Source organism: Dermochelys coriacea, chromosome 13 (assembly GCF_009764565.3).
Source record: "Dermochelys coriacea isolate rDerCor1 chromosome 13, rDerCor1.pri.v4, whole genome shotgun sequence".
In the NCBI taxonomy this organism is placed as follows: Eukaryota; Metazoa; Chordata; order Testudines; family Dermochelyidae; genus Dermochelys; species Dermochelys coriacea.
The window spans coordinates 19,426,419-19,454,176 of record NC_050080.1 but is presented as its reverse complement, the minus strand read 5'-3'; the positions used below and the strand labels follow the sequence as shown (position 1 = coordinate 19,454,176).

Genomic DNA, 27,758 nt, shown 5'->3' with positions numbered 1-27,758 from the left:
TGCAGGCTCTGGGAAGGAGTTTGTGTGCTGGGTGCAGACTCTGAGCTGGGGCAGGAGGTTGGGGTACAGGAGGAAGTGCAGGCTCTGGGTTCAGGAGGGGGTTTGGGGTGCAGGCTCTGGGAGAGAGTTTGGGTGCTGGCTGAGCTGAGACAGGGTGTTGGGGTACAGGAGGCAATTTGGGTGCAGGCTCTGGACGTGGGCTCTGGGCTGGGACAGAGGGTTGTGGTGCCGGGTGTGGGGCTGGGCCAGGGATGAGGAGTTTGGGGCACAGCAGGCAGGTTGCCCTGGGGCTGGGGGCCAGGGAGGATGACTCCCCCAGCCCTCCCCCCACCAGCAGTGAGCTCCAGGGGAGGGGGGCCCCCCTCTCTCCCTGGCCTGACACTCACCCAAGCCCCCCCGAGCTGCTGCTTGGGAGGTCCAGCCAGGATAAGCCCCCGCTTCCGCAGAATTGACTTGGAGTCAGCTGCCAGGGTGTGGGGGCTGCCGTGCGCTCCTCCCCTCCTCCAGCGCAGCAGCTGCCTCAGCCTGCTCCCAGCGCTGCTGCCTTGGAGCCGGACGTAGCAGCGGCCGGTGAGGGAGGCAGCGTGGAGCTGCAGGGGCCAGCCACCCACTGCCCAGGGCAGGCAGGGATACTTGGGTGTGGCATGCAGGGGCAGCAGGCGGGACCAGGGGATGTATGTGGGGGTGAGACCCAGCCCTGAACATTGGTGGAGCCTGGCCCCCCCAGGCCCTGAATTTGCTGGAGCTCAGGCACCACAGGCCCATAACACTCACTGCCCTTGAATGGGACATTTGCATATAGTACCATAGGCGTCCCTGGAGACTGAAGGCACAGCGTCCGTCACAAGGAGCTTACAATCTGGGGCCCCGATCCTGCAATCCATATTGCAGAGGCATTCTGCTGTGCACACACAGAGCTTCACTGAAGTCAATGGAGATCTCAGCAGGCACATCAGTGTGCCTGTGCTTTATCATTTATGGGATCAGGGCCTCGGTTAGCTAGGCCCACACTTGGTGCTGGGATGTATGACACAGAGGAAGTAGATGGGGAAGAGATGTCAGCTAAGGTTAAGTAAGATGCTTGTTTTCCACCTTATCAGCTTAGTTCCAGCTCCCCCTCCCCAATAAGTAAAGGTTTGGAAAGTTGGCCTGGAAGGGAGTCAATCATTCATGGTGCTGACAGTTAATGGTTACTTTATGGAAAAGTTAAATAGTGAAGTGCTATCAACTCTCTGGAATCCTGCCAATGTTGTAAGCTAATTCAGCTCTATAGTGCTCACATGACATCTTCAGTTGGCTACCCCTACAGCTCCTGGCTGAGGAGGGCCTTGTGTTAGTGGGGGGGGGGGGAAGAGAGAGAGAGCAGGTGCATGAGAACAGGGGTTCTTGGACTTCCTTGTAGTAATGTTTGAAAGGGGGTCATGGCACATGACCTCAGGAGGAGGGACAGAGATCTGAGGCTGCCAGTACCTGCTGCCCCAGGTGGGGGTGGGGTGCCCACTGCCAAAGCCTGAGCCCTACCACCCCAAGTAGGAAGTGGGCTCAGGCTTCAGCCCCAGTTGCTGGGGCTTAGGCTTCAGCTGTGGCCCTAAGCAGTGAGGCTCAGGTTTTGGCTTCAGTCCCAGGCCCCAGTAAGTCTAATGCTAGCGTTGACAACCCCATTAAAACAGGATTGTGACCCACTTCGGGCTCCCAACCCACACAGTTCAAGAACTGCTGGTGTTGAGGCTGTGATGGGTTACATCCACCTACCCTTTGGGGTGTTACCTGATGTACTGGGGTCTCACTGAGCCTGCCTGTTCCACCAGCCTGGGGTCCCTCACCCTGTCCTGTTAAGCCAGGCCCTCAAGCCTCCTCTAGCACACGCACATACACACACACAGGGACATGCCCAGCTGCAGAAAGACAAATACTGACATCAGCTCTGTATGGGAAGAATCAGCTTGGGGATTGCCCAGCACTCAAGTGCACACCCCCTCTGGGGTGCAAATCTGAAATGTTATTGTCTTATGCTATACAGTTTTCTGTACAGCACAAGCTCATGAAATCCGCTCCCTCCTTCAATGTGGAGGAAGATATGCACAGCTTTTTGCCTCCCTCCCTCCCCCCCAGTTATGAATTCCACAAGCTGGGTTTTAGAACAAACAAAAACAAGTTTATTAACTACAAAAGGTAGTTTTAAGTGTTTATAAGGGATAGTAAACAGACTAAAGCAGATTACTGAGCAAATAAAAACATGCAAAGTTTAATACATTAAAGAAACTGGTTACAAGTAGTAATTTCCTCACCCTAAGTAAGGTTTAGGCATTTCTTTCACAGGCCAGACACCTTTTCTGGCCCAGACTCAGCTCTTCTCCCTCCTCCCCGCCCACCCTTGTTTCTTAGATGTCCTCAGCAGTCATCCTGGGCCAAGATGGAGTCCAGTTCCAGGTGACGATCACATGACTCTGCAGTGTCAAAGCAGCACCCCAGGAAGCTTCTTAGGAAAGTGGGAGATTAGCATCTTCAGAGTCCTATTGTTCTCCATAATGGCCCATCCAGGCTGATTGCCTACTGTCTAGTGGGTGTTCCCCAGGTGTAAACAATTGTAATTGTTATAGTCAATATTCCTATCAGATACAGAAATGATACATGCATACAAATAGAATAATCATATTCAGCAAATGCTTTCCAATGATACCTCACATGACCCATCTTGAATAGAACACATTATTTATGCCATAGTTGTATCATAGCAATATCTCTTAAGAATATGAGGTGTTGGGACAGAGGCATGAACAAGACTCATTAATCTTTTACAGATGTTTTAAATACATTGGAGGCTTCTAGCCAACTGCTTAATTTGTAACAGCTTGTGGTCTCAACACCACAAGTGAATTTTAATGGCACACAATGCAACCCACTACTCCCTTGGGCTATTTGCACATACTGGGTATTCTTTATGTTCTTCAGGAGATATAGGCTGTACAAGAGATTTTGTCCAGTCCATATAAATTAAATTAGATTGTTACATTTCCAAATGTTTCAAGTCCATTTTGTCCTTGTTTTCCCTACCACATCATTTGTTTCTGTTTCAGATGTTTATTTTATTAACACATTCCACACAACTTACTTCAGCTTCATGTGGTGGGGTCATGCTGGGGAAATATTTACAAGCTATCAGTAACAGCTTTGGATGATAAAAGAAATCTACCCTGTGGTTCTTCCTTCTCTTATTATGTCTTAAGTCCATTTGTCTTAGGCCATTTACACAGGATGCTCTAGCATTTAGCCAGGAAAAATCTGCATTCCCATTTTGCAAATACTATTTTAAAAAAAGCTCTGATTTTTCATAGTGCTCTGGGCAGAATTTACACACACAAGCCTATGCATGTGTTGGGATTCTGTCCAAAATCTCTTCCAATTGACTTCTCCCAGAACTGGATGAGGTGGTCTGGATAACACTTCATCCAGTTCCTCGGGATCCAAAAGCTCAGTTCAACTCCAGCTCATTACTCGGGTTACCTTGTTAAGCATATAATAGTGCTATGCCCATGCAAACCAGGCTCAGACTCAAGGGGTTTAGGTACAAGGTGATATAATTTTAAATCATTTGTATCAAACTGTACACTTTAGATACATTTTTCTAGGCTACTAAAACATCTATTCTTGAATCTAAATTGGTTTGGACAAGGTACAGATCATACAAGGACCAATTGCTTGTATCCTCACCTTATGTACATTTCAAGCTTATCAGCTCTGGGTGTTCCCAGTTCTCAACTAGCTCCAAAACAGTCTCACAGCTTTTTTTTTTTTTTTTTTTTAAAAAAAACCCACACACAGAAAGGAGGGATTGACCTGTTGATGCAAGTACCCACCTCCACAAGAGCTGCTAGCTAGTTCAATGGAAGAGTTCTTCATCCACCCTGCACTGTCTACACAAGGACTTGGTCATCTTAACTATGCCACTTTGGGTGTAGATTTTTTTTTTCCCCTCTCACATCCCAGAGCAATGTAGTTATTCTGTCATAATTCTATAGCCAGGCCAGGCCATACCTACACACAAATAGCATGTAACCCTTTCATTAAATTATGGCAAACTAAGCCATTTATCCTCATGCTGACCAACATCCTCCTCTGGATTTTCCAAAATGTTCAAGAGGAAACATTTCTTCCATTTTTACTCTTATTATTTTCATAAAGAAAATAAACGGTTATGCAGCCTTTGGAAATAATCTGGAGCAGTTTATAGTATCACCCAATATTTTATTGGAACAAAAACACATTTTGTATCACCCTGGAGAATTGCACTGAGGCATGGACTTTAATGTCTTTTACTTGTGGAACTTTGTTCCCCTTGACAGTTATGTGCAATCCTCCTTTTATAAATGATGTAATTTTTTTAATTCAATTCTTGCAGGCCAAGCTAATAGAAATAGAGCTTGATCCTGTAAGGGGCTGAGACCCCTTAATTCTCATCGACTTTGAGATCACTTGGCATCTAGCAGGATGGAGTTCATACAGACAACTCTTTCCAGGATTTATTTAGAAGAATGGGGTGAGGTCTACACTACAGACTTCTGCTAGCACAATTATGTTGGTCAGGGGTGTAATGAGGTGTGATTTATGACTGACACATGTGTGCCAGCAAAAGCCTCTACTGTAGACAGTTATACTGGCAAAACTATGCTTTTACTGATTTTATTTGTAGGGCTGTCGATTAATTGCCGTTAACTCATGCTATTAATTCAAAGTTAATAGTGATTAAAAGTTACAATTAATTGCAGATTTAATTGCACTGTTAAATAGAATACCAATTGAAATTTGATATTTTTCTACATTTCCATATATTGTATTCTGTGTAGTAATTGAAATTAAAATGTATATTACTATTTCTTTGGTTTATCCTTTTTTACAGTGAAAATATTTGTATTTTCCAGTTCACCTCATACAAGTACTGTAGTACAATCTTTGTCAAAGTGCACTCAAAAACAAAACAAAGTCTATTCAGTCCTACTTCTTGTTCAGCCAATCGCTAAGACAAAGTTGGTTTACATTTACAGGAGATAATGCTGCTCTTCATATTTACAATGTCACCAAAAAGTGAGAACAGCCATTTGCATGGCACTTTTGTAGCTGGCATTGCAAGGTATTTGTGTGCCAGATATGTTAAACATTCACATGCCCCTTCATGCTTCAGCCACCAGTCCAGGGGACATGCCAATTAAAAAAAAAAGCATTTGTTACATTTGTGACTGAACTCCTTGGGGGATAATTGTATGTCCCTTGCTGTTTTACCCACATTCTGCCATATATTTCATGTTGTTGCAGTCTGATGATGACCCAGCACATGTTCATTTTAAGAACACTTTCACTGCAGATTTGACAAAACACAAAGAAAGTATCTGTCAAGGTTCCTTCCCCACTCTGAACTCTAGGGTACAAATGTGGGGACCTGCATGAAAGACCCCCTATGCTTATTCTTACCAACTTGAGTTAAAAGCTGCCACCAAAGTGGTGCACAAAGAACAGGGGAAGTGTCCACTTGGAAACGTCTCCCCACCAAAATCCCCCCCCCCCCCCACCAAGCACTACACCCCGTTTCCTGGGGAAGGCTTGATAAAAATCCTCACCAATTTGCATAGGTGAGCACAAACTCAAATCCTTGGATCTTAACAATGAAAAAGCAATCAGGTTCTTAAAAGAGAATTTTAATTAAAGAAAAAAGTAAAAGAATCACCTCTGTAAAATCAGGATAGTAAATATCTTACAGGGTAATCAGATTCAAAACAGAAACCCTCAGGCAAAACCTTAAGTCACCAAACAAACAAAAAAAACATATATATACATACACACAAAAACAGGAATATACATTCCATTCAGTACAACTTATTTTATCAGCCATTTAAACAAAACAGAATCTAAATGCATATTTAACTAGATTGACTTTTTACAGGAGTTCTAACCTGCATTCCTGCTCTGGTCCTGGCAAAAGCATCACAGACAGAGAGAACCCTTTGTTTTCCCCACCCCTCTCCAGCTTTGAAAGGATTTTGTCTCCTGATTGGTCATTTTGGTCAGGTGCCAGCAAGGTTATCTTAGCTTCTTAACCTTTTACAGGTTAAAGGGTTTTTCTTCTGGCCAGGAGGGATTTAAAGGTGTTTCCCCTTCCCTTTATATTTATGATAGTATCAATATGATACTTCTAAAAATATCTACAGCACTCAACCCAAGGTTTCAGAATCTGAAATGCCTTACAAAATCTGAGAGGATGAGGTATGGAGCATGCTTTTAGAGGTCTTAAAAGAGCAACACACTGATGCAGAAACTGCAGAACCCAAACCACCAAAAAAGGAAAAAAAAAAAACCAACTTTCTGCTGGTGGCATCTGACTCAGAAAGTGAAAATGTGTCATCTGCACTGGTTTGGATTGTTATTGAGCAGAACCTATCAACATGGATGCACGTCCTCTGGAATGGTGGTTGAAGATGGAGACAAGTGAATCTTTAGTGCATCTGGCATGTAAATGTCTTGCAACGCTGGCTACAATAGTGCCATGAGAACACCTGTTCTCACTTTCTGGTGACATTGTAATTAAGAAGAGGGCAGCATTATCTCCTGCAAATGAAAACTAATTTGTTGTCTGACTGATTGGCTGAACAAGAATTAGGACTGAATGGACTTGCAGGCTCTAAAATTTTAGATTGTTTTATTTTTTAATGCAGTTTTTTGAACATAATTCTATATTTGTAATTCAACTTTCATGATAAAGAGAGTGCACTACAGTACTTGAATTAGTATTTTGAATTCATCTAATGATTTTGTTTTTTTTACAGTGCAAGTACTTGTAATCAAAAAATATAGAGTATTGTACACTTTGTATTCCATGCTGTAATTTAAATCAATATATTTGAAAATATAGAAAACTTCAAAAATATTTAAATAAATGGTATTCTATTATTGTTTAATAGTGCAATTAATGGAAATTCATTTTTTTTAGTTGCTTGACAGACCTGTTTGTTTTCCCACTTGCAGGAGCTGGAATAAGTCTACCGAGGCCCTGGTCTACACTTAACATTTAGATTGCTCTAGCTACATTGCTCAGGGCATGTGAAAAATTCACACCCCTAAGCACTGTAGTTAAGCCGACCTGACCCCTGATGTAGACCCAGCTACAGTGGTAGAAGAATTCTTCCATCAACCCAGCTACCGCCTCTTGAACCCCTTCCGTCAACATAGGACCCATCTACACTAGTACTATGGCATTGCTGTAGCTGTGCTACTGTAGCCTCCATAGCGTAGATACTATATTGGCAAAACACTCCTCAGGTGTAAGTACACCAGTATTCCTATACTGGCAAAGCATTCCTAGTGGACCTGGCCTAAGGCCGAGATTCTCAAAGCTGGTCAAATGGGAATTAGGCAAACTGAGAGTTTTATACAGACAGGAGTCAGCTACCCCAAGCCTCAGCATGGCCCTTCTCCTAGTATCAGTATAACTAAGTTGGCTGGGGGGGGGGGGTAATTTTTTCCTGAAGTAGTTATCCTGGTACAACCACTTGTGTGGCTGCAGTTATACTGCTGTAATGGTGGCTTACACTAGTATAGCTTATTCCCCTTCTCGTATTGGAATAGCTATACTTCTGTAAAGCACATTTATGCCAATATAACTGTCTCCATGCTAGGGGGATAGTGCTTTAACTCTTCCCATATAGTTAGAGTGGTACAACTGTTGTGAGTAAACAAACCCTGACTTACTTTGCACTATTGTCATCTCTAAAACAAAGAAGGACCTGAACTTGCTGAGTTTGGTTACAAGAACAAATATTTCTTCTAATAAACTTCCCATAGCCGACTACAAAACAGTGTAGCTTAACTTCTGTTCTGCCCTTATTTTAAACCATTTTACTTATTACAATGACAAAGTGAAAAAAACGAACAAGTTACAGATTTGGGGCTAAATTATCCACCTTGTGGGGGGAGAACCTGCTAGATCACTGGGGATTCCTTCTTTGATAAATGGATTTCCACTCCTTGTTTTCATTTGTGATTGTAATGTCTGTTTCTAGCTGCTACTGCCTTGAGGCACAGTGCAACTATTCACGAATAAAGAAAAGGAGGACTTATGGCACCTTAGAGACTAACAAATTTATTTGAGCACAAGCTTTCGTGTGCTACAGCTCACAGACTAACACAGCTGCTACTCTGAAGCCTGTTCATGAATAGTTCAGCAAAGTAGAGCACATTCAAACTGGGTTATTGTTACCAACTGCAGTTTGAATTTTAAATGCTAAACAACTCAAGAAATACATATTTGTGGTTTATGCCTGGTGTTTTTGTTATTTGGTTCTGTAGCTGGAATGCAGCCTTGCTCACTTGAAATCCACAGGCCAAGAGAAAGATAAGAATCAAACAGGGAAGTGGATTGGCCAAGACATACAGCCCGATGATCACGAGAGAAACACCTCAGGGAAGATCATGGTGAGGAGGACAAGAAATATGCTAAAGAACAGGAGGCATGAGCCTCTCTTCCTTTGCAGGATCCTTAGGAACTAATGCTGTGTCTGCAAGTGGCCACAGACTTGTCACTATAGATATGACCCTTCCAGGTCCCTAAAGACCCATTCCATGAAAGACCACACAAAACCTTTAATTCATGGAGTTATGTGCTACAGCAGCTGCACAAAGAGGGTATAATTTAAAGCCCATAGGAGTGTTTCCAATGACTTCAGTGGGCTTTGGATCAGGTTCAGAATATAGGTTTTACATGTACAAGACAAAAGTTTGTTATTTACACAACCTTCAGACTGCAAAGAAACATTTCAGGTTGCTTTTCAAAGGATTGTTTAACACACATTTTCAATTATTCCCACTGAATATTGTATCAGTTCCTCATGGTTTAGTTTGAAAGGGTCGTGACACACAGCTGAGTGAAATGTTGATGCACCAGCCAAACGTATTGAAGTATTCTCACCTGCCTCTATGTAAGCAAACCATAAACTTTCCCCCCCACAGAGCCACACCTTCTGGCTATCTTAGGTAGTTAATGTTTTTATTACCCTGCCAGAGAACAGGATCCTTCCAGGATATTTAAGAGCAGATTTGTGTTGGCAGGTCAGATACCTGAACAGTTTGCTGAAAAGTCACAGAAAAGCCATTATTTCCATTTCACACAATGAAATAATTTAAGTCTCAGAAGAAATTCAGGAATCCATCAGAAGAAATGTGCTATAACTGCTCCCCAAAGAGAGAATCCAAACTCAAGGGAACCCTACCTCTATTCTGGCAGTGGCAGAGCCAGGTTTTGCAACCAAGGGGCCAATGGGTTGTTTGTGGTACTATTTTCAATTATACCTACTGGCTTTACATTTAGTTTTTTTTAAAAAAAACATCCCCACGCAGAAGACTCTCCTGGTGGTTCTCCAGTACTCCAATTAATTGACCATTTGGTTTCATTCCCCACATCAGCTAAAGCTGTACAGATAATATCTAGTTTAGCTTTCACCATTAAGCTAGCCTAAGCCTACAAATCTCTCAGAACAAAAATGTGTAGCTAGCTATTTACAAGTAAATAAAAGAGACTTGTATGCACACAAGTAAAGTTTTAAATGCATCATAATCCACTGAACTCAGTCAGTGTTGATGTATTCTCCCTATTCAATGGGTGCGCTTCTCCACCACATTCTCCTCACCTCATTGATGGGGCACCAAACACCTGCAGCAGCACCTTCTGTCACAGCACTACAATCCTAATCCTGGCCTGGTGCACATGGGAGGCCCTAGGAGTGAGAGGGCTGGTGAGTGAACCTTATGATGCTGGCAGACCAGGTGCCAGCTCATGCCAAGGCCCCTAGGCCTCAATTGTACATTGTAGAGCTGTAATCAATCAGTCTGACTTACCTGTGTGTTAAAATAGGTATTAGCGTTATAATAATGTGTTTTGTGTTTAGACTTTATGAAATGCTTGTAAATTACTGAATGTATTAATCTCACTCAAATATCTGTATCCCATGTTATAAAGTGTTTTCTTTATAACTGTAAATTACTAGTCAGGAGAGAAGTATTGCCAAGCGTAAAATACAATTTGCCATAGGAGGTATGTAACAGCATCAGCACTCACCTCTCGTGCATACCCCCTTCTCTCTGGCCAAGAGTGCTTGTAAACAGTTCTTTTCATGGGGGGGGGACACCCCCCTCTTGTGGATAGCTCCCTTTTCTTTTTTGTTCTTACATCAGGGTAGCACCTACCTTTTGCGAGCACTCCCCGGCCACTGGTCCTCTCGGCTGGTCTTCAGCAGCTCAGCCATCCGGCCAAGCTGCACACGCTGTCCCCGCTTCCAGGGTATAGATTCCCAAGTTCTTATCACAGCCCTAGTATGGGGCCATAGCTTTTAGGCTTCTTTGCAGAGGCACTACCTTCTTCAGACATCCAGCCAGGGCCCATCTCAGTACCCCAGTCTGGTCAGGCCAGGTTTTGTGCTCAGTCCCCCAGGCTCAGCCTGCCCACACTGACCTTTTGATTGCTCTGCTGCTATTCTATCCAGCCAACCAGGCACAAGGTCTTTGGCAGCCTTCACTGGGCTCTGTTCTGTCTGGTGACCTCTCTGCAGTCCTGCTGTTCATCTAGCCAGCCAAGCATCCAGTCCTCCCTCATCAAGCTCCACACAGCAACTGAAGGCTCTGTTCTGCTACTTTCCTTTTTATCCGGCCCTTCTGGCCCCTTATTGGTCAGTCCAGCAGCCCTTCTGATTGGCCACTCTTCTACAGCCACCCTAGGCTGCCTGGAGGACTTCTCTCTGCTCTATTCTGGGACAGGGTGATGCAGGGCCATGAGGCCTCCAGCAGGGTGCCTCCAGACTTAGTCCACCCTGCCATAAGGTGTTATCTCCTGCCCAACAAAAGAAGGCCCATAGACACCAGACAAACATCAGAAGACAAAAGACTTTGTTGATTGCCCCCCCCACACACACACACCCATGAAGAGGAAACCTGCATGATGACTCGTCCATCAGCTTGAATTCTGGGGGAAGGGAACAAAATTCCTGACAAGAAAAAACTGTATCTTTATGCTGCTACGACTTTGAGGGGCAAGGATTACTAAACATATGCAAAATATCCCCATGCTTGTCCGGGTTAGCCCTACAGGACATATAGACCTTGCTTATTATAAAAACTTCTACCACCTTTTGGAATCTAAGACTACAACTCAATGTATTTTTACGTGCTTTAACTTTGTAAATATTGCTCCTATTTCTTTTTCTTAGTTAATAAATCTTTAGATAGTTTGTTATAGGGTGGGCTACACGCATTGCCTTTGGTGAGAGATCTAAGGTACAACTGACCTGGGGTAAATGGCTGGTGCTTTGGGACTGGACGTAACCTGAACATTGTTGTAATTTTTGGCATAAGAGACCATCTATCGCAAAGGCAAGCTTGCATAGGTGGCAAGATAGATTGGGGTACCCAAGGGGACTGTCTGTGACTCCATGTTAAGGCTATTGTAGTGTTTGAGCAGTTCACACTTGATGCTTGGTTGGTGAAATCTCAGTATAGAGCTCACAACCAGTTTGGGGTTTGTGCTCTGGTTTGTAACAGTCTGCCCCGAGATTGGTACTCATGCTCTTGAGCCACTCCAGACAGCTTGACAAGACCACCCCATGCTCATCCTGCATGGCAGCTCCTGGGCTTGGCTCCCTTCTCCAGGCCATTCAGGTTTGGCCTGGCCACCCTTCCATCATGACAGATGGGTGCCGAAGCCAAATTTGAGAGTGGCGTTGCAACATGGTGCACAGGGTCACAGAACCAAGCAACTGTGAGCACCATGTTACAGTGCCCGGAACAGGGCGCCAGCCCAACCCCACTGGACAGGAGCCACCACTGCCAAATGAGTGCGGGGCGGGCTCTCTCTCCAGCCCTGTGTGAAAATCCATGTCATATACCTCCGTTTGTCAATTGCATAATATACTTGAAAAGGCACCACACAGACAACTCAGGGCCACCTAGTGGGTGCACTTCCCCTATAATAACCCTGTTAGCTCCACGACTGCATTCTGGATGACAGAGTATACAGAGAAAATCACAGGGCATCCACCAGCAGCACCCCAAATTTTTCAGTGTGTTCCCAGAGTTCAGAATAGACATCACAATGGTCAATCAGTCTCACACACATAGCTCCAGGATAAGGAGATACTTAATTAGCAACTAGAACAAAACATTTTGGCTCTGAGTGCTATAAGAGCAATCAGAATTTTACATCAGCCCCTTAACATATAGTATTTCTACATTAATTAGAAAACCATGGATCTCCTGCACTGTCATAGCATCATTGACCCTGGCCCCATTTTACTCCCCTGATTACTTCCACACAGGATAACCCATTCTCAAGAGAATCCTAATTTCAAGAAAAAATCTCCCAGTGATTTGGGCTAAATTTATGCTGTGTATACATTTCATATTGTAAAACTGTATGATTTTCTGTCCTACAGTGATTAAAGCTGATTGAAAATGCTCACAATTTATGGTCTGGCTTTTAAAGTATATTACTTAATTGCATGATTATTAGCATCACTGAAACAGTTGCTATGGTTACCAAATCCTTCAACTCTCATTCCTTAATCCCTTTGAAAAGCTGCTTCCTTGAATGTTGTTGATCTTATTGGTCATTTTCAGTGTTTGAAGCCATTCTTTATCTTTCATAAGGTCCCTGTGCAGGTGTCAGTTTATTCTGGATACAAAAATTTTGAAGTGGTAGTTTTAAATACTTAATTTGCAATTGAAACTAGAGATGATGAATGGGAAGTGTATATTTAATCTGTAAAATGTGTGGATGACTTGAAACACTTCTAAAAATAGACTAGATCTGTGTCTTTGAGAGGGAACAAAAACAAGTCTTTGATCAAGTTCAAGTTTCAAACCAGATGGCCTACAACCTACTTTCCAAAATGTTGTCATATCCAGTGCTGAAAAGATGTAGAATTTCCTATATTGCCAGTCTCAAGTGTACAAAAATGATAAGTCTGGCCTCCAAAAATCATAAGACTGGATTAAAAATCATTAGATATTTTAAAATAGTAAATCTGAAATTCTTTTTAGTTTCCTGCTGTTTTTTGAGCCTTTAGCATTCATGATATCAACGTTTACTCCACAACCATAAAAGTTAAAAACTTCCTTTTAAGAAAGAGAAAGCTGATATTCTTTCTAGTCATATGAGTCCAGGAACCTATGACTTTAAGGAGGGGGAAATTGTGAATCCCGCAGTTAAATCATGAGATTTGGCAGTACTGGATTCCTTGGGAGCAGAGACTTAACACATTTTTTCCTGAAAAAGAGCTGGGTACCATCATGGTTATCTGAATAAAAAGGGTGCTTTTTAAATATTTATCTAGAATTCCCTGCTAAGGTAAATAACGCCTGAGATTATTAACATTGAAATCATCTTTACAATCAAATGTATTTTTCATTAGTTATCCAACTTGTTTGCTTTTGTAGTCCTCTCAGTTTTGGGTGGATTAAATTTGGCTAGTTAGTTTCACTTTTTATAGTTACTTTCATGTTCTGACTCTCATGCACAAGCCTAATACTCTATGGTTTGAGTTTATAGCGTTGAGGGGAAATATTTTCATTGGATTAAAATAATCATGAAAATTCATATTTGATTTTGTAAAACCCTGTGTTTAAAGATTGGGTTATTTGTTTTGGTTTTGGATGTGTGAGTTTAAGCCCTGATTTAAGGAACCAGCGGCTTAGGTCCCATTGTCTTCACTACATTCACTTTATGTATGTGATTAGGTGCTTTGCTGAGCAGAGATGAATTTAAGCTTATGCTTAAAGCTAAGCACTACTGAAGTACTTTGCCTAATGGGGCCTACGTGCTAGCAAATGGTGACAGCCCTTGACATTGAAATCTTCCTTATCTCTGTCCTGCTGGATTGTTTTTTGTAATATACACCCCTTTCCAACCCAAAGCAGAACCAAAGAACCATCAGTTGCCAATCTCTTCTGGTTATTCCACTTGATCTGGTTATTTGCATTGGTTTTGAAGCAGTCCTCTAGAAGCAAAGGCTTCCTGTCAGAGCTACCAGACCCCCTGCAATCAGCAGCTAAGCATTTCACAGGCACCAAGCTAAAATGATATATAGCATATACTATATTTAGGGCTGAGGTTTGATGTAGATCTGTAATTCCAGCAGAAAGTCTTACTCTGCCCTGGATCCATGCATTTAGAGCAATTAGAAATGCACCAATAAAAGCTTAGCTTCAGAACTTGAGCATTTAGGTACAAGTCAGGAGTCCTGATACATTCAGCAGGAGCACTAGAAAACGTGCAAGGTCAGGTGTTATTAACTGTTATGGTTTACTTTATTTCTCATCTATCAGTCCTATAACATCACCAGTGTATTAGGGCCTTCACAGAGGGCTGCGAAGAAAAGATCCAGGTCCCAAGGCCTTACAACCACAATCCCAGCTGTAGAGGAACAGTGAGGATGTGCCATGCGCTTTGCAAGGGTTTGTGTTTTTGTTTTTGATGAGACAGCTTAAATCTCCTTCATAATATTCATAATTGTCACAGCCTGATTACACTGCGCCCCACATCCCCAGAGACACCCGCACCCCATTATTAGGGAACAAGGGAGGGCCGGGATCATGCATGAGATTTAAGCTGCCTCCTTGGAACTCACTTTGCAAAAATCCTTCATCGCAAAAGGAAGAGGCTCAACAATAATTCCCTGCAACGGAGAGTGTGTTCAGTGTTGGAGGAGAGAGGGCATATCCCATTACAGGGGAAGGGGGCGGTACAGAGCGAGCTCTTGGGAGCTCTGCCGGCGGCTGCTCGCCCCGGGCTCTGCACAGCCACCAAGCCCTTGGCGAGGCTACTGTCCCCGGGCCGGGGAACCAGGACTACAACGCCCAGGCTCCGTCATCCCAGCGGCAGTAGGCAGGGCTGTAGCAACGTGGCGCTGTGCAGCAGCACCCCCTGGCTCAGCGCTGCCGGGCGCTAGTGGGGCTGGCGGGGCAGGGAAAGTTTCTGGGGCGGGAGTTTCGAGCCGGATCGTGGCAGGCGAGGCGTGCCCGAGCCTGGGGCACCCAGACTGGGGGGGGGGAGAGCGGGCACCCCGCCCCAGGCGGGAAGAGTGCGGGACTTTAGTGGCTGGCTGCCCGGGGAGCCTGGATGTGGATCCCCGGTCCAGAGACGGGGAGCCCCGCTCCGCTCCGGGTCTGGTTCAGAGCCCCCCTGCTCAGGGCTGGTGCTGCAGCGGGGGCGGATCCCCCCCAGGCACAGATGATCGGAGGGACCTGAATCCGTCGGTCTGGGTTTTACTCCCCACTCCCTGCTGGATTGTCCCTGGCTGTTTGGAAACAAACTTGAGCCGAACTCCCCGGCCTCTCGCATCGCCATGGGTAAGTGCCATGTCCGCCCGGCGATGGGCTGGGGGCGCAGCGGGGCGTGCCGGGCTGGCTGGCTCGGGGCGGAATGCAGGGGGCCGGGCTGGGGGTTGCTTTGTCACTCGCCTGCGCTGGTGATCCCGCTTTGCGGCTGCTTCTCTCCCAGCCCCAGGGACCTCCTCCCCCCCAGCCCGGATTTCACAGCCCGCCTGCGGGAGGGGGATGGTTTAAGGAACGGTGCTTCCTGGCCGGCTTTGTGGGGGTGGAGGAGAGATGGATCTGTGGGTGAGGTCCCCCCTGGAGTTTTGGTGCTGTGAAGGGGGCTGGGTTGAATTCACACATACGCAGCCCGGAGGAGGGATCACTCCGTTACCTAATCAATGACAGGGGCAGTGAGGGCAGCTTCCCACCCCCCACCCCCCTCCGAGCTGGAGGGTTCAGATTCCGTGGCCCTCTCAGTCCGTGGGCTCTCTGCTGAGGCTGCCACCGGTTGGAGCTGGTGGCTTTTGTAATAGGGATTCTTGTCCTCTAGGAATGGGCCTGAGACCCATCAACCCATGTCCCAGCTTTCATGAGCTATCAGGCTTGATGTTAAATGAACTGTTACTGATTACCCCAGATACTACCTTCCTTACAACATTGCCACTGATTTCCTAAAGTCCTCTCCTCTCCCTCTTCTGTAGTAGCAGAGAACCACTGTCATTCATTCTCAGCTGGCTAATTTAGATTCACTTAATCCTCATACCACCCTCACAGTCAACTCTAGCACACCAGTCTGGTCTCCATTTTCAATAGAGGCTAGTGATTTCGGGTGCTGCTAGTTTTGGGTGCCAACTTCACACACCTTAAAAGGGCTTGATTTTTGCAGAGGGTGGGTGCTCAGCGCTTTTTGAAAAATCAAGCTCCTATGGGTGTATCTAGGCTCAAAAACAGAGACATCCAAAATCATTAACCCCCTTTGAACATAGAAATCACATTTTGTTTTGTATTGGTAAGTTTCAGACCATTTTTAAGGCTTTGCAGAGCCAGATACTCTATAGTCAGGCATGAGCGTGTAGGGTGCTGTACCTCAGGGGGCTGAAGTGTAGCTGTGTCTTTTTTTTTTATTGCTAACTGCTTGTGGACAGGAACCACCAGACCAGAAGTCTTATGAAAATGTAGCTAATAGAAAGGATCCAAAAAACAGGATGAAATTTTCACACACACAAAAATTGTTGAACATTTCAAACTGATTTTTGGAAAAATTTTGAATTTAGAAATCTTTTTACCAAATCTCATAGCAAACTTATTAGGCCAAATTCTCCCCTGTGCCCTAGCCCCTTAATGCCACTCTGGTGATATGAAGGGGAGGAAACAACTCCTGGGGAACTCCCAGTGAAAGATAGTTCCCCAGCCATTGAACCAAGCTGCTGGAACACTCTCTGCCAGCCCCCCATGTATGGCGCATGGCCAAGGTCTGGGGCACTGGCAACTCACACCTAGCACACCCATAAGGGGGCTTTGCAGTCAGAGCATCAGTTAAAGTTGTTCGGAGGCGCTGATTTTTGCCAGAAGCCACTGCTTGCCCTTAGAATACAAGGAGCACACAAGGTGGCTTAAAGCCAACTTTGCCCCCAGCCCCACTTCCTGGGCTGAATGCAGGACCAGAACAACTGAGAATTAAGATTAGTTATTAAACTTTTTTTTAAAGGAAGTTGCATTGATTGAGAGTGTTGGCACTGGTCTTATGCAAATAATGTCTTTAGCGGTACAAAAGTCAGTTTACCTGAATCCTGATCTGCACCACCAACTACTATTCTAGACTTGAACGAGTGCACACTTGACAGAGAGTCATCGGTGACAACTCACTAAACTTTCCCTCCTTGTGACATTAAGTAAAGAATCAAGAGAAGAGTGCAAATGTGAAAGCCAAGTGCAGGGACACATGTCGCTGAGCCCCCATGACAGCATTGGAATTGACTGAATAGCAAGCTGGATTTAAATCAAAGGTCATAAATCGTTAGTGCCCACCAAGATAATGAGAAGTACAGTAGAATGGCCCTGTCCCTTTTCTGTTCTTATTGAGCAAATATTGTTTCTAATTATCTATATTACATGTGTGCAAGAAGTGATTAAATGTAGGTAACTGCATGGAGGGTGGTTTTTGGCATGTATCATGAGTGACATAATGAATACAAATGGCATGACAAAATGCTACAGAAAACATATAAATGTAAATATAGCCTTTACTGAGAAATAACCTTTACTGCATACTGTAATTAGAAGCTAAATATAAACACTTCCTGTAAAGCACAGTCTGCAAAACATCTTATAAAGCTCTAGTTGAGGAAACTTTTCCATATTTCAGTGGGTGTTTCCATAATTTGTTTCCCATAGTCTATTTAAAATAAAAGTAATTTAAATTAAAGCAAAGCCAGTAACAAAGCATCAGTGTCACATGCTGGAAAACAGCATATCACAGAACAAACTCCTGACTGCATCTCACCATTTAGGAGAAATAGGTCATTTGGAGTGATGAACATTATCTGTGCTATTATTATGGGTGTTGCCCAAATACCCAATCAGGTTTTGGGGCCCCATTGTGCAAGGTGCTGTACAAACACAGATGAAGTGACAATCCCTAGCCCAGAGAACTTAAGGCTTTTGTCACAAAGAAATATGCAGAGCCCAAGTCTGGCCAGGATAACTAATTCTCTATTACAAGCCAATACATTTTAATACCACTGCCCAAATTCATCCTTATTTTCCACTTGTCAGGTTCTCCCACAATAGTTTTTTCCTTCTCTAGTGCCTCTCATCAAGGCTCTCAAAGCACTTTACAAATACTAATTAAGTCCCACAAACACCTCTTCCAAGAAGGTAGCTCTGTATTATTATCCCTATTGTACAGAAATGGAAAAATGAGGCACAGAAAAGTTAAGAGACTTGACCAAGGCCATGTGTCACATCAGTGATACAGGCAGAAATAGAATGAAGGGGTTCTAATTTCTGCGACCATTGGAGAACACTCCTGCCCTAATTTTACTCTAATAGGCTATATATAAAGCCTGTGTGGGGCATTAGACCTAAATGATGAGACTGAGGCCCCAGGATTTTGTGGCAGGGACCTAGGGATTATATAGCATGGCCAAGCAAACTACTCCTAACTGCCCTCCACTAGTCTAGTCCAAACCATTTAGTATTCTTTGTGTATCTGATTTATTCTGATATTAAATTCAGAGCTTGTCTAGATACAGAAGTTGAACTGAAATCTGGTTAGTTAAACCGGTGCAACTTTTTTGTATGATCTCTCTTATATTGTCTTCATGCTCATTTTATTGGTTTAACTTGCTTGTACATTTACCCATGCAAGTGAAACTGATATAAACCCAGTTTAAACTGACATAAGAGAGTACACATATAGTGTCATATCAATCTTTGTAAAATCATGCCATTAATTAAAATGGTGCAACTCTGTGGATAGACCACACGAGAAAGTCTGCTTTCACTGAAGTCGGTGGGAAAGCTCCCAGTCAGGCCAGGATTTTACCCCAGGCCTCAGTTTATTTTGTGCTGCCCCACTGTTTTATTTTCAGTATGGTTCAACTGCCTGTACTGACCATACCTATCGGCCTCGGCCTCGTAGAGATTGTCAGGGCAAAGCTGGAGCCTTTCAGCATCCAGGAAAGTGTGGGCAGTGGCTTTGGTTTTTGGTACCAGGGGACAGCTGAGGCCTTTGGTAGGGGGAAGGATGCACTTCCTCATAGTCTCCTCCTTTTGGACAGAGATAGAGGTGGTTTTAAATCAGGGGGTAAGAGGGATTGAGCCACCACTCCAGCAGCCCTTGACAGCAAGTAGCTGTGTGCCCCTACATGCACTCCCCAACATTTTCCATTGCATTCAGCAATGAAAAACAAGCTCTATGTTCCTTCTAAAATATTCAGCATTGAAAGAGTTAATGCTGAAGATTAAATCAGCCTCAGACTTAAATTGAAGTGACTGGAGCATTTCACACCTCTCAAAGCACACACCACCAACCTAGTTTTGCATTCCCTTTGGCTTTCTTGCAGTGATAAGGGCTAGAGACTTCTTTTAGCTAATGAGATTCTGGAGCATAACTGTGCTGCAATTTCAAAAATAATCCACACTCCTGCAGCAATTTACCTGCACACACATAATCATGCAATGCACAGGGGCCTGGCTATATGATACCACTCATCTGATGAGGAGACATTAAAGGTAAGTCCTTGAGATCTCTGCCTCTGTTATTAGCATTAGTAAAGGGACTTAAAAATGGAGATGGTCAGAGGAAAGAAAGGGGACACAAAATCGGTTAGTTTAATATTGTGTTAGCATAACACTGTCTAGAACCTCAGTACCCTGACCTAGAATTTCTGATGGAAATAGTTTACCACACTAAAAGTCAGATACAGAAAAGTCAGGTCTTGGAATGGGGAAGTTTGGGTCTAAAATATTGGACGTCCCTTGTAATGAAAAGATGATGGTAAGACAAGGAGCAAGGATCTTCTCAGGAAGTCAGAGTTTATGCTGGATTTTAGGGGAATGGAATGCATTTTTCCCAGGTAGGCCTGACTGTTGCAGAGAATTAAGGAGGGATTAGGTAAGAAGTTAGAGGAAATGTGGTAACAAGCAACAAAGGGCTCACAGGATGGCCCAAGTAGTCCTTTCTGGCTCTCTGGTGTGAGAGTTAACAGGCAGGGGTGTCAGTATTCAGCACATAGAAACAGTAATTTGCTCCTCTGATGATTTATTTGTGAAATTCCTAGGTGGTGAAAAGAAGCCACACAGATGCTTCTAAATTGCAAACTGAGGACTGAGCATCATAATGGTAACACAATCCACAGAAAAATACAGAAAGGAGAAAACTACATCCCCTGGCTGGGAAGTTGTTGAACATGCAAAATAGTTTGGACAGTCTAAAGGGGAATTACCCTAGCTTCTCCACTATAAATTGGTGACTTCCAATTACAGCTAAGTCTTAACTGTGTTCACACAGGCCCACATTTTCAGAACTGTGAGCAAAAATATGTGCGCCTCTTTCCACGACTAAACTGCATGCACAGTTGTGATGCTTGAATACACACTCATTGTAATTCCATAAATACATACCCAGACAGATGCTTGATTGTTTATAGGCGTGATTATCACAATTGTACACCGAGTTGTTGTAATAGTTTGTGTAACTTAGGTGCGCAAATGTGCATGCTGAAAACCTGGGCCTCCTTTTATCAGAACAGCTTTTTCTATTTTGTGTAACTAGAGAGTTTTCATTATAAAACCAGCAGAGTGAATCTTTGAAATCCCACTATTGCTTGCTTGCTTGCTTTCCAGGTCGTGCATTGCTAGTCCTCCTGTTGCCTGCAACAGTCTCTCTCCTGGGTGGGTTAATGTTCGGATATGAGCTGGGGATTATCTCTGGTGCCTTACTGCAACTGCAGATGGACTTCCACCTCAGCTGCTTTGAACAGGAAATCCTTGTGAGTTCCCTGCTCATTGGGGCTCTCCTTGCCTCTTTGGTTGGTGGGATCTTCATTGACCGTCACGGAAGGAGGAGGGCGATACTGGTCAGCAACCTAATCTTGTTGTGTGGCAGCCTCATTCTAACATTGGCAGAATCATTTATTTGGCTGGTATTTGGACGTATGACTGTAGGGTTTGCAATCTCTATGTCGTCCATGGCATGCTGCATCTATGTCTCTGAAATGGTGGCTGCACATCACCGAGGGCTGCTGGTGTCTCTCTATGAAGCTGGCATCACCGTGGGCATCTTACTTTCATATGCCCTGAACTACATCTTCTCAGACATGGCTGAGGGATGGAGATACATGTTTGGATTGGCTCTTGCACCAACTGTCATACAGTTTCTCAGTATCCTGCTCCTCCCGACTAAGCCTGTTGTATTAAACCTATGGGACTATGACTCTCAGAAGGGCCTCATTCAACTGAAGAACAGTGAAGATGGAGAGGAAGCAAAGCCAGAGCCATGTAAGGAGAAGCATTATTCCTTTCTTGACCTTTTCAGGTCTAGAGACAACATGAAAAGCAGGACTCTGGTTGGCCTGGGATTGGTGCTCTTTCAGCAGTTCACCGGGCAACCTAATGTGCTGTGCTATGCTTCCAAAATCTTCCGCTCCGTGGGATTTCAGAATGATTCATCAGCTGTCCTGGCTTCTGTGGGGCTCGGGGTGATGAAGGTGATTGCAACATTAATTGCAATGGTTTTTGCAGATAAGGCTGGCAGAAGGGTATTACTGATTGCTGGGTGTGTAGTGATGTCTGTTTCCGTCACTGCTATTGGCCTCACCAGCTGGACTGTTTCACTGGATAAGGCCAGAGACTGTAAGACTGCCACAGAGCCCAATGCTTCGTACACCATAGCACAACATCCCATGCAGCCAGTATCCTCCCAACCAGCTGTGTTGTACATCCCACGGACTTCAGCTACTGGTGAAAGTCAAGTGAGTCCCGGTTTTGCTCTTACCAGACCAGAGGGCCTTACAAAAGCCTTTGCCAGTGCTAGAAACAGAGAGATCATTACAGAGTCTTCCCGCACTCAGAAAATGGACCTGCCAAGTCAGTCCAATGAAGAGATGGTGCAAAGCACAAGCTCTCCTTTCAGTGATACTCCCAGTAGGGAACATATGGTTTTAAATTGGATTACTTTGCTGAGCATGATGGCCTTTGTGAGCGCATTCTCAATTGGATTTGGACCAAGTAAGTATGGAGTTTATACATGCTCTGTCTGCCATAACCCATAGTATAAAACCACAACTGATCTTCATAATACTCTGGAAACATTTGCTATGTACCTGCTTTACAAGGCAGCTGAGGGTCCTGCAACTGAAAAAATACCCCACACTCACGCCTACCTGAATGATTTCATACTGCTCCAGCTCTGCATATTGGAGGTCCGGTACAGCATCAGTGTAAGGTTCCCATACATATTACCTCTGCCCTGAGTTATTTTATTTATAGCTTTTTCTATGGTGCTCATCGCTATAGAAACTGAGTACCTCACAAACATTGAGCTGATCTTCACAACACCCCTGGGAGGCAGGGTAAAATTATTAACTCCACTTTACAGATGGGAAACTGAGGCACAAAGTGACTTGCCAAAAGTCACACATGAGGTCAGTGGCAGAACTGAGAGAAGAACCCATATATCCTGAGTTCCAGTCCAGTGCAGCAGTCCCTTCTTCCTTACTCTAGCTGGCAGGTCCACTCTAGGCTTTAAAATATATTTGAAAATCTCACAGCGCATAATAAGAGAAAGAAGCATTGGCTTGAATCTTCATCTGCAATTTCATGTGTTTTTTGAATAGTTACTGTTCACTGTCCAAAAGACCAGTATACATCAGTGCCTCACAGCACGAAATTTGGTCCCTGGGTCTGCATGGCCCTATCAACCCTCTGCATCTCTTCTGAGAGAGTCAGCAAAGGTGACAAGTCATTACTGCCAACTGGGGTGAGGGTGCCCATCCACTAGGAACTGGAGTGAAATTATCAGCTCATTTCACAGGTGTTACCAGACACTTGCCATCTGGTAATGGTTTTTAGTCCTAACTCGCCTGGATCATAATTGATAGGTGATCCGCAGTTGAAAGCTTAAGTATCGCACACCCAACCTATCCTCATTCCAGCTGCCTTTTATTTTAGGCAATGAAAGCTGTATTATACTTGCCTAAATAGATATTTTGAATAATTTTAAAATTGAATAATTTTTGCTTTTTATTTATTGTTATTTATAGTTACCCCTTTGAAAGTATCCCACTAACATCTGCTCCTTAACTGAATTCCTCGCATGAGCACCCAGATTTGTTACTGCGGGGCTGCTTGTGAGTGCTAGCATGCTGGCATTTATTTATTCTGTTTTCAATAATATTGAAGTTTTTATTTGTGGGAAAAGGAAACAACATCTACTGAAGTTAAAAAGATCTAAGTAAAAAGGCGGTAGGCCTCATAAACTAGACAGCATACCTTTAAGTTGTTTTATGCCATTACACACGGTTTCACAAAATACTGAATTATTTCTGGGACATACCTAGATTATATACTGAAATGTCCTGCACTCTGTGACAGATAGTGTGGTCCCTTGGAGCTTAGGAGAACTGAATTCTATTCTCAGTTCTGCCACATACTTCTGTGCAACCTTGGGTATGTCAGTTAACCTCGCAGTGCCTCAGTTTCCCCATCTGCAAAGCTGAGCTTATACTACTTATCCACCTGTGTAAAGCACTGAGCTCCATGGCTGAAAAGCACGGTGTAGGGGCCCAATACTGTTCTTATTATTTTTAAATGAAATGCATGTAATAGAAACAGCTGCCTAGAAGTAAAATAGACACACGACTGGGTAAGTGTTAGGTGTGATGCTCCAAGACTGAGTTGCATACGTCCCACCAAGTCTAAAGGGAGCAGCCATCCCTGCTCATCTTTCCGGAAATGGCTTCCCTGTGCATCAGAGACACCCTCGCTGTGTGTACTGTTTCCATCTCCACAAGCGGTGTCTCTGATTTTAGACAAAATGTAGCTCTGTCTCCTGCCTTTATCCTGCTGTTTAGAATTGAGCCTGTTTATGTCCCAAATGTAGCTTCATGTAACTGGGTTTTTAGGAGCTTTTCTGCAGGTTCCTCCTGGGTCGCTCTCCCTGGGCCTTTGCATATAGTTGTCTCTGTATTTGTATTTTGTTCCTCCACAAAATAGTAAAGATGGGATTTTAAAAAATTCTCAGCCTTGGCATCTCCTGTTGAAGTCAATTGGAGCTTTAACATTGAATTCAGTGGGAGCAGAGATAGGCCAGTGCTCAGCCCCTCGTAAAATCCAGCCCTAAAACTTTCCCACATCCTTTCACACTCAAGGTGCCTAAAGATGCTGTTGTCTTTCCCTCTTTCCTCTCTGCAGTGATATGGCTGGTCCTCAGTGAAATCTATCCTGCTGGAATAAGAGGAAGGGCCTTTTCCTTCTGCAACAGCTTTAACTGGGCTGCTAATTTACTGATCAGCCTCTCATTTCTTGATCTCATTGGTATGTATAGTCCTCATTTCCTGTTTGCCTTTCCAAATGCAGTCCAAGCACTCTTCTGTTCTCTGCTGTCAGGCTACTAGAATCAACCAGGCCGCTAATGTCCCCACTGGCCACAGGATGCTGTGTGGGGATTGGGCATCATTTCAGGCTACTGGTGGTTAGGTACTAGAATGGACACAACTCATGTGTGAAGAACTCATTCTGTGTGTAACTCTGTAGTCAAGCCCTGAACTGGGACCCTCCTATACTACCAGGTGAGACAAAAGGGCACCATTCCTTGGCCACTCTGATAGGAGCCAGGCTGATTTTATCTCTGCTATAAGTGGCTCACTGTAGCATCTGTGTCATCCATGGTGATAAAAACACCATAACTTTTGCTTAATTCTTTCACATTGGGTTATTTTGTGATGTGAGCAAAGGAAATGTACTGGCCAAGTGCAGCTAATCTGAATCAGTCTGTAAAGCACATAGTTTGCAACTTTTGGAACCTTTTGCTCTTCAACTTTTCTTGCCAGCAGAGCTGTCTGATACAATAGACTGAGAAAATCATCAGGTACTGCCTGGCCTCTGGAGCTGAGGTTAATCCCTGCTGCTTACACAGTTCTGGCAGGCAGAGACTGGGATATCAGGACTTTAGAGTTCTGGAGTTGTGAGCTGTCTTTCTCATTGGCTGATTCACAATCCAGGCCTTGTGTGTTTCTCTGCTATGTTTTACAGGCTTCTCTAAGTACAGTGGCCCCACACAACACAACTAATGTTTGGTCAAGATACCAACTTGCTTCATATGCCAAAGGACATTAAGTGCAAATGGTGTTATCTCTTGTTAACCTTTCTCTCTTTTGAATCTGTTTCTGTAGATGCCATAGGCTTGTCATGGATGTTTCTTCTCTACGGAGTAGTGGGAGTGGCAGCTGTTATATTTATTTATCTTTTTGTTCCGGAAACGAAAGGACAGTCTCTAGAGGAGATAGACCAGCAGTTCTCAAGGAAACGGTATGTACACTGTGGTGCTGGCTCTTTTCCAGGTCAAAGGGCCCTATCCTATTACGTTAGTAGGGGGTCTTTGTAAAGTACACAAAGGATCAGGCCCCCAGTTATTCATCCGAAAAACAACTGATCTGTGTTACCAAGGGCATGTCTACACTACAAAACTATGCTGACCTAAGTTATGCTGGCATACAGCCGCCTCAATAATTAAATCACTTTTGCATGTCCACATGATGCTCCTTGTTTTGGTAGTGCATGTCCTCACTGGGAGTGCTTACACCAATTTAACTGTCAGTGTGGGGTATTGTGGGATGGCTTCTGAAAGCCAGTAACAGTAGATGTAAGCAACACAGTGTCTACACTGACACTGCATCAACCTAAGTACATCAACATTGACTCTATGTCTCCCGTGAAGATAGAGTTATTAAGTCAGTGTTGTAGGGCAGTTACACCAGCAAGAGCAAACTTTTAGTGTAACTACTTCCATAGTTAGGTCGACGCAAGGCAGCTTATGTAGACGAGGCCTCAATTGTGAATGAGATCATCCACACAGATGTTTAATGCAGTTTAACCCATACAATTTAAATTCACACCTCTAATTAGTTTGGATTAACTCTTCTGAGTATTCCTGTATAGACAAGTCCTTAGATTGATAGCTAGTCAGCAAAATGTCTGTGAATGAATCACTAAAATCTGAATTGTCTCGTCAGTGGTGAGGAAGATTGATTTGTGCTGTTTATTTATTTGTACTTGATTCATCCCGGAGAATGAGTCTAGACTGGACAGTTTCACATTCTTATTCTCAGACACTATTGCAGTAGTGACAGGTCAGGGCTGAGGTGCATTAAAAGATGGGGGGGGAATTGGGGAGAAAATTGCAGGGCTTGCTGCAGGTCAGCATTGAGGTGCACTCTTAGCCAAGCTATGTGGGGAGCCCAGGACTGGACTAGGGGGCATCACAGATCAGGATTGAAGGGCATTGCAGGAGATGCAGAGGAAGGACTTTAGTCTGCCATTTACACCCTCCTTATAAATTAGTAGAGTCATGGATTTTTAAGCCACAAAGGACCATCTAGTCTGTCCTCCAGTATAACACAGGCCATAGCTTTTCACCCAGTACTTCCTGCATCAAGCCCATAACTTCTGGTTGAGATAGAGCATGTCTTTTAGGAAGATGCCAAGGAGGGATTCTGTGCCCACAATGAGTTGAGAGGGGAAGAAAAGTAAACACTAAAACACTGATAACAGCAGCTGCTCCTGGCTGACCTTAGTCATTGTCCGGCAGGTTGTTGAAAGGAAACACATTCAGGCGAAGATTTGGAAGAAGGGGAAACTTTGCACATGCTCAGTACCAAAGAGTGGAGCACTCCAGCGTCTCCTGAAAGAAGCCACCTGCAGCGAGTGTCACTGTCAGGAAACAAACAGGGTCTGTGACAACAAGAGATTTATTCTGGATAGCTTCAACATAAGGCAGTCACTGGCTCGAAGGAAAAGACCTGGCACAATAAGCCAGCACGCTGAACTCATTGCAGTGCCTTGAATCTTGAGACCAGATGTTAGCGATGCTGTAGATTGTGTCCCTGTATATATGTGCTGTATGTATAGACAGTAGCATTCTGAACTCTGAAGAGGGACCCTTTCATTGCTTTGGTATCTTTTATTATTTCAGAGGTTGGAACCTCCCACTGTTTGTTGAATTGATGTTTTTTATATTTGAGAAATAAAGCACAACTTTTGCCAAGAAGTCTGGATTCTGTCTCTCTGCACTATCTGTGCACAGAATATTTATTGTCCTAGTTAAGAGACCTGCTTGCTTTGTTACTGATGCACAGGCTGTTCCATGAGCATGTCGAAGATTTAACAATTTGTATTATATATTCTTTGTTTTTTTTAACTTTAGAGCAGTGTCATGGAGTCTGCCAGGCAATAAACAATCTAAATAACTGCCCTGACTGAACAGAGAGAACTATGCAGCCAATGCTAGTCCACAGGGTGAGCTATGGGGCAATATGTTCCAAAACATAGGGGCCAAATGTTCTACGTAGCCTCCTCCTAACTTATTCCACAAGATTTTTTCACCTACACAAACGGGTATTTGTTTGCACACGTCCTGGGTGTGGTGTTCTGTCCCATCTAGTGGCACCGAGACCACTTACAGAGAGAGAGAGAGAGAGAGAAAATGAGCCTGTTCTACAGCCTTAGCTAACAGCCAGCTCCAGAGCTCCCCGGGTTGATCCCACACGACAACGACTGGGGTCTGTCAGCATTACACACATTTCCCCATTTTGCACACACAGAGGTTCTTTTGCATGCATGGACACAGGTTTTGCTTGCACAAGAGGTTGTGGGTGTGTTGTTTTCAGGCACTTTTTTGAAAATTTGGCCCC

At 44.0% G+C, this 27,758-nt stretch overlaps 1 protein-coding gene across 2 annotated transcripts; it reads left to right on the top strand.

The window, feature by feature from the left end:
• Nucleotides 1-45: 45 nt before the first annotated feature.
• SLC2A10 (solute carrier family 2 member 10) lies at nt 46-27,115 on the top strand. Of its 2 annotated transcripts, XM_043495553.1 has the most exons (6): nt 46-57; nt 15,002-15,378; nt 20,695-22,077; nt 24,262-24,384; nt 25,242-25,377; nt 26,657-27,115. In XM_043495553.1, exons 2-6 carry the CDS (start codon nt 15,375-15,377, stop codon nt 26,751-26,753), a joined length of 1,743 nt encoding a protein of 580 aa, XP_043351488.1. In that variant the 5' UTR covers nt 46-57; nt 15,002-15,374; the 3' UTR covers nt 26,754-27,115. The 2 variants fall into 2 exon arrangements, with proteins under 2 accessions (XP_043351488.1, XP_038224968.1); XM_038369040.2 differs by lacking the exon at nt 46-57 and having other exon boundaries at nt 14,776-15,378.
• Nucleotides 27,116-27,758: the final 643 nt, after the last annotated feature.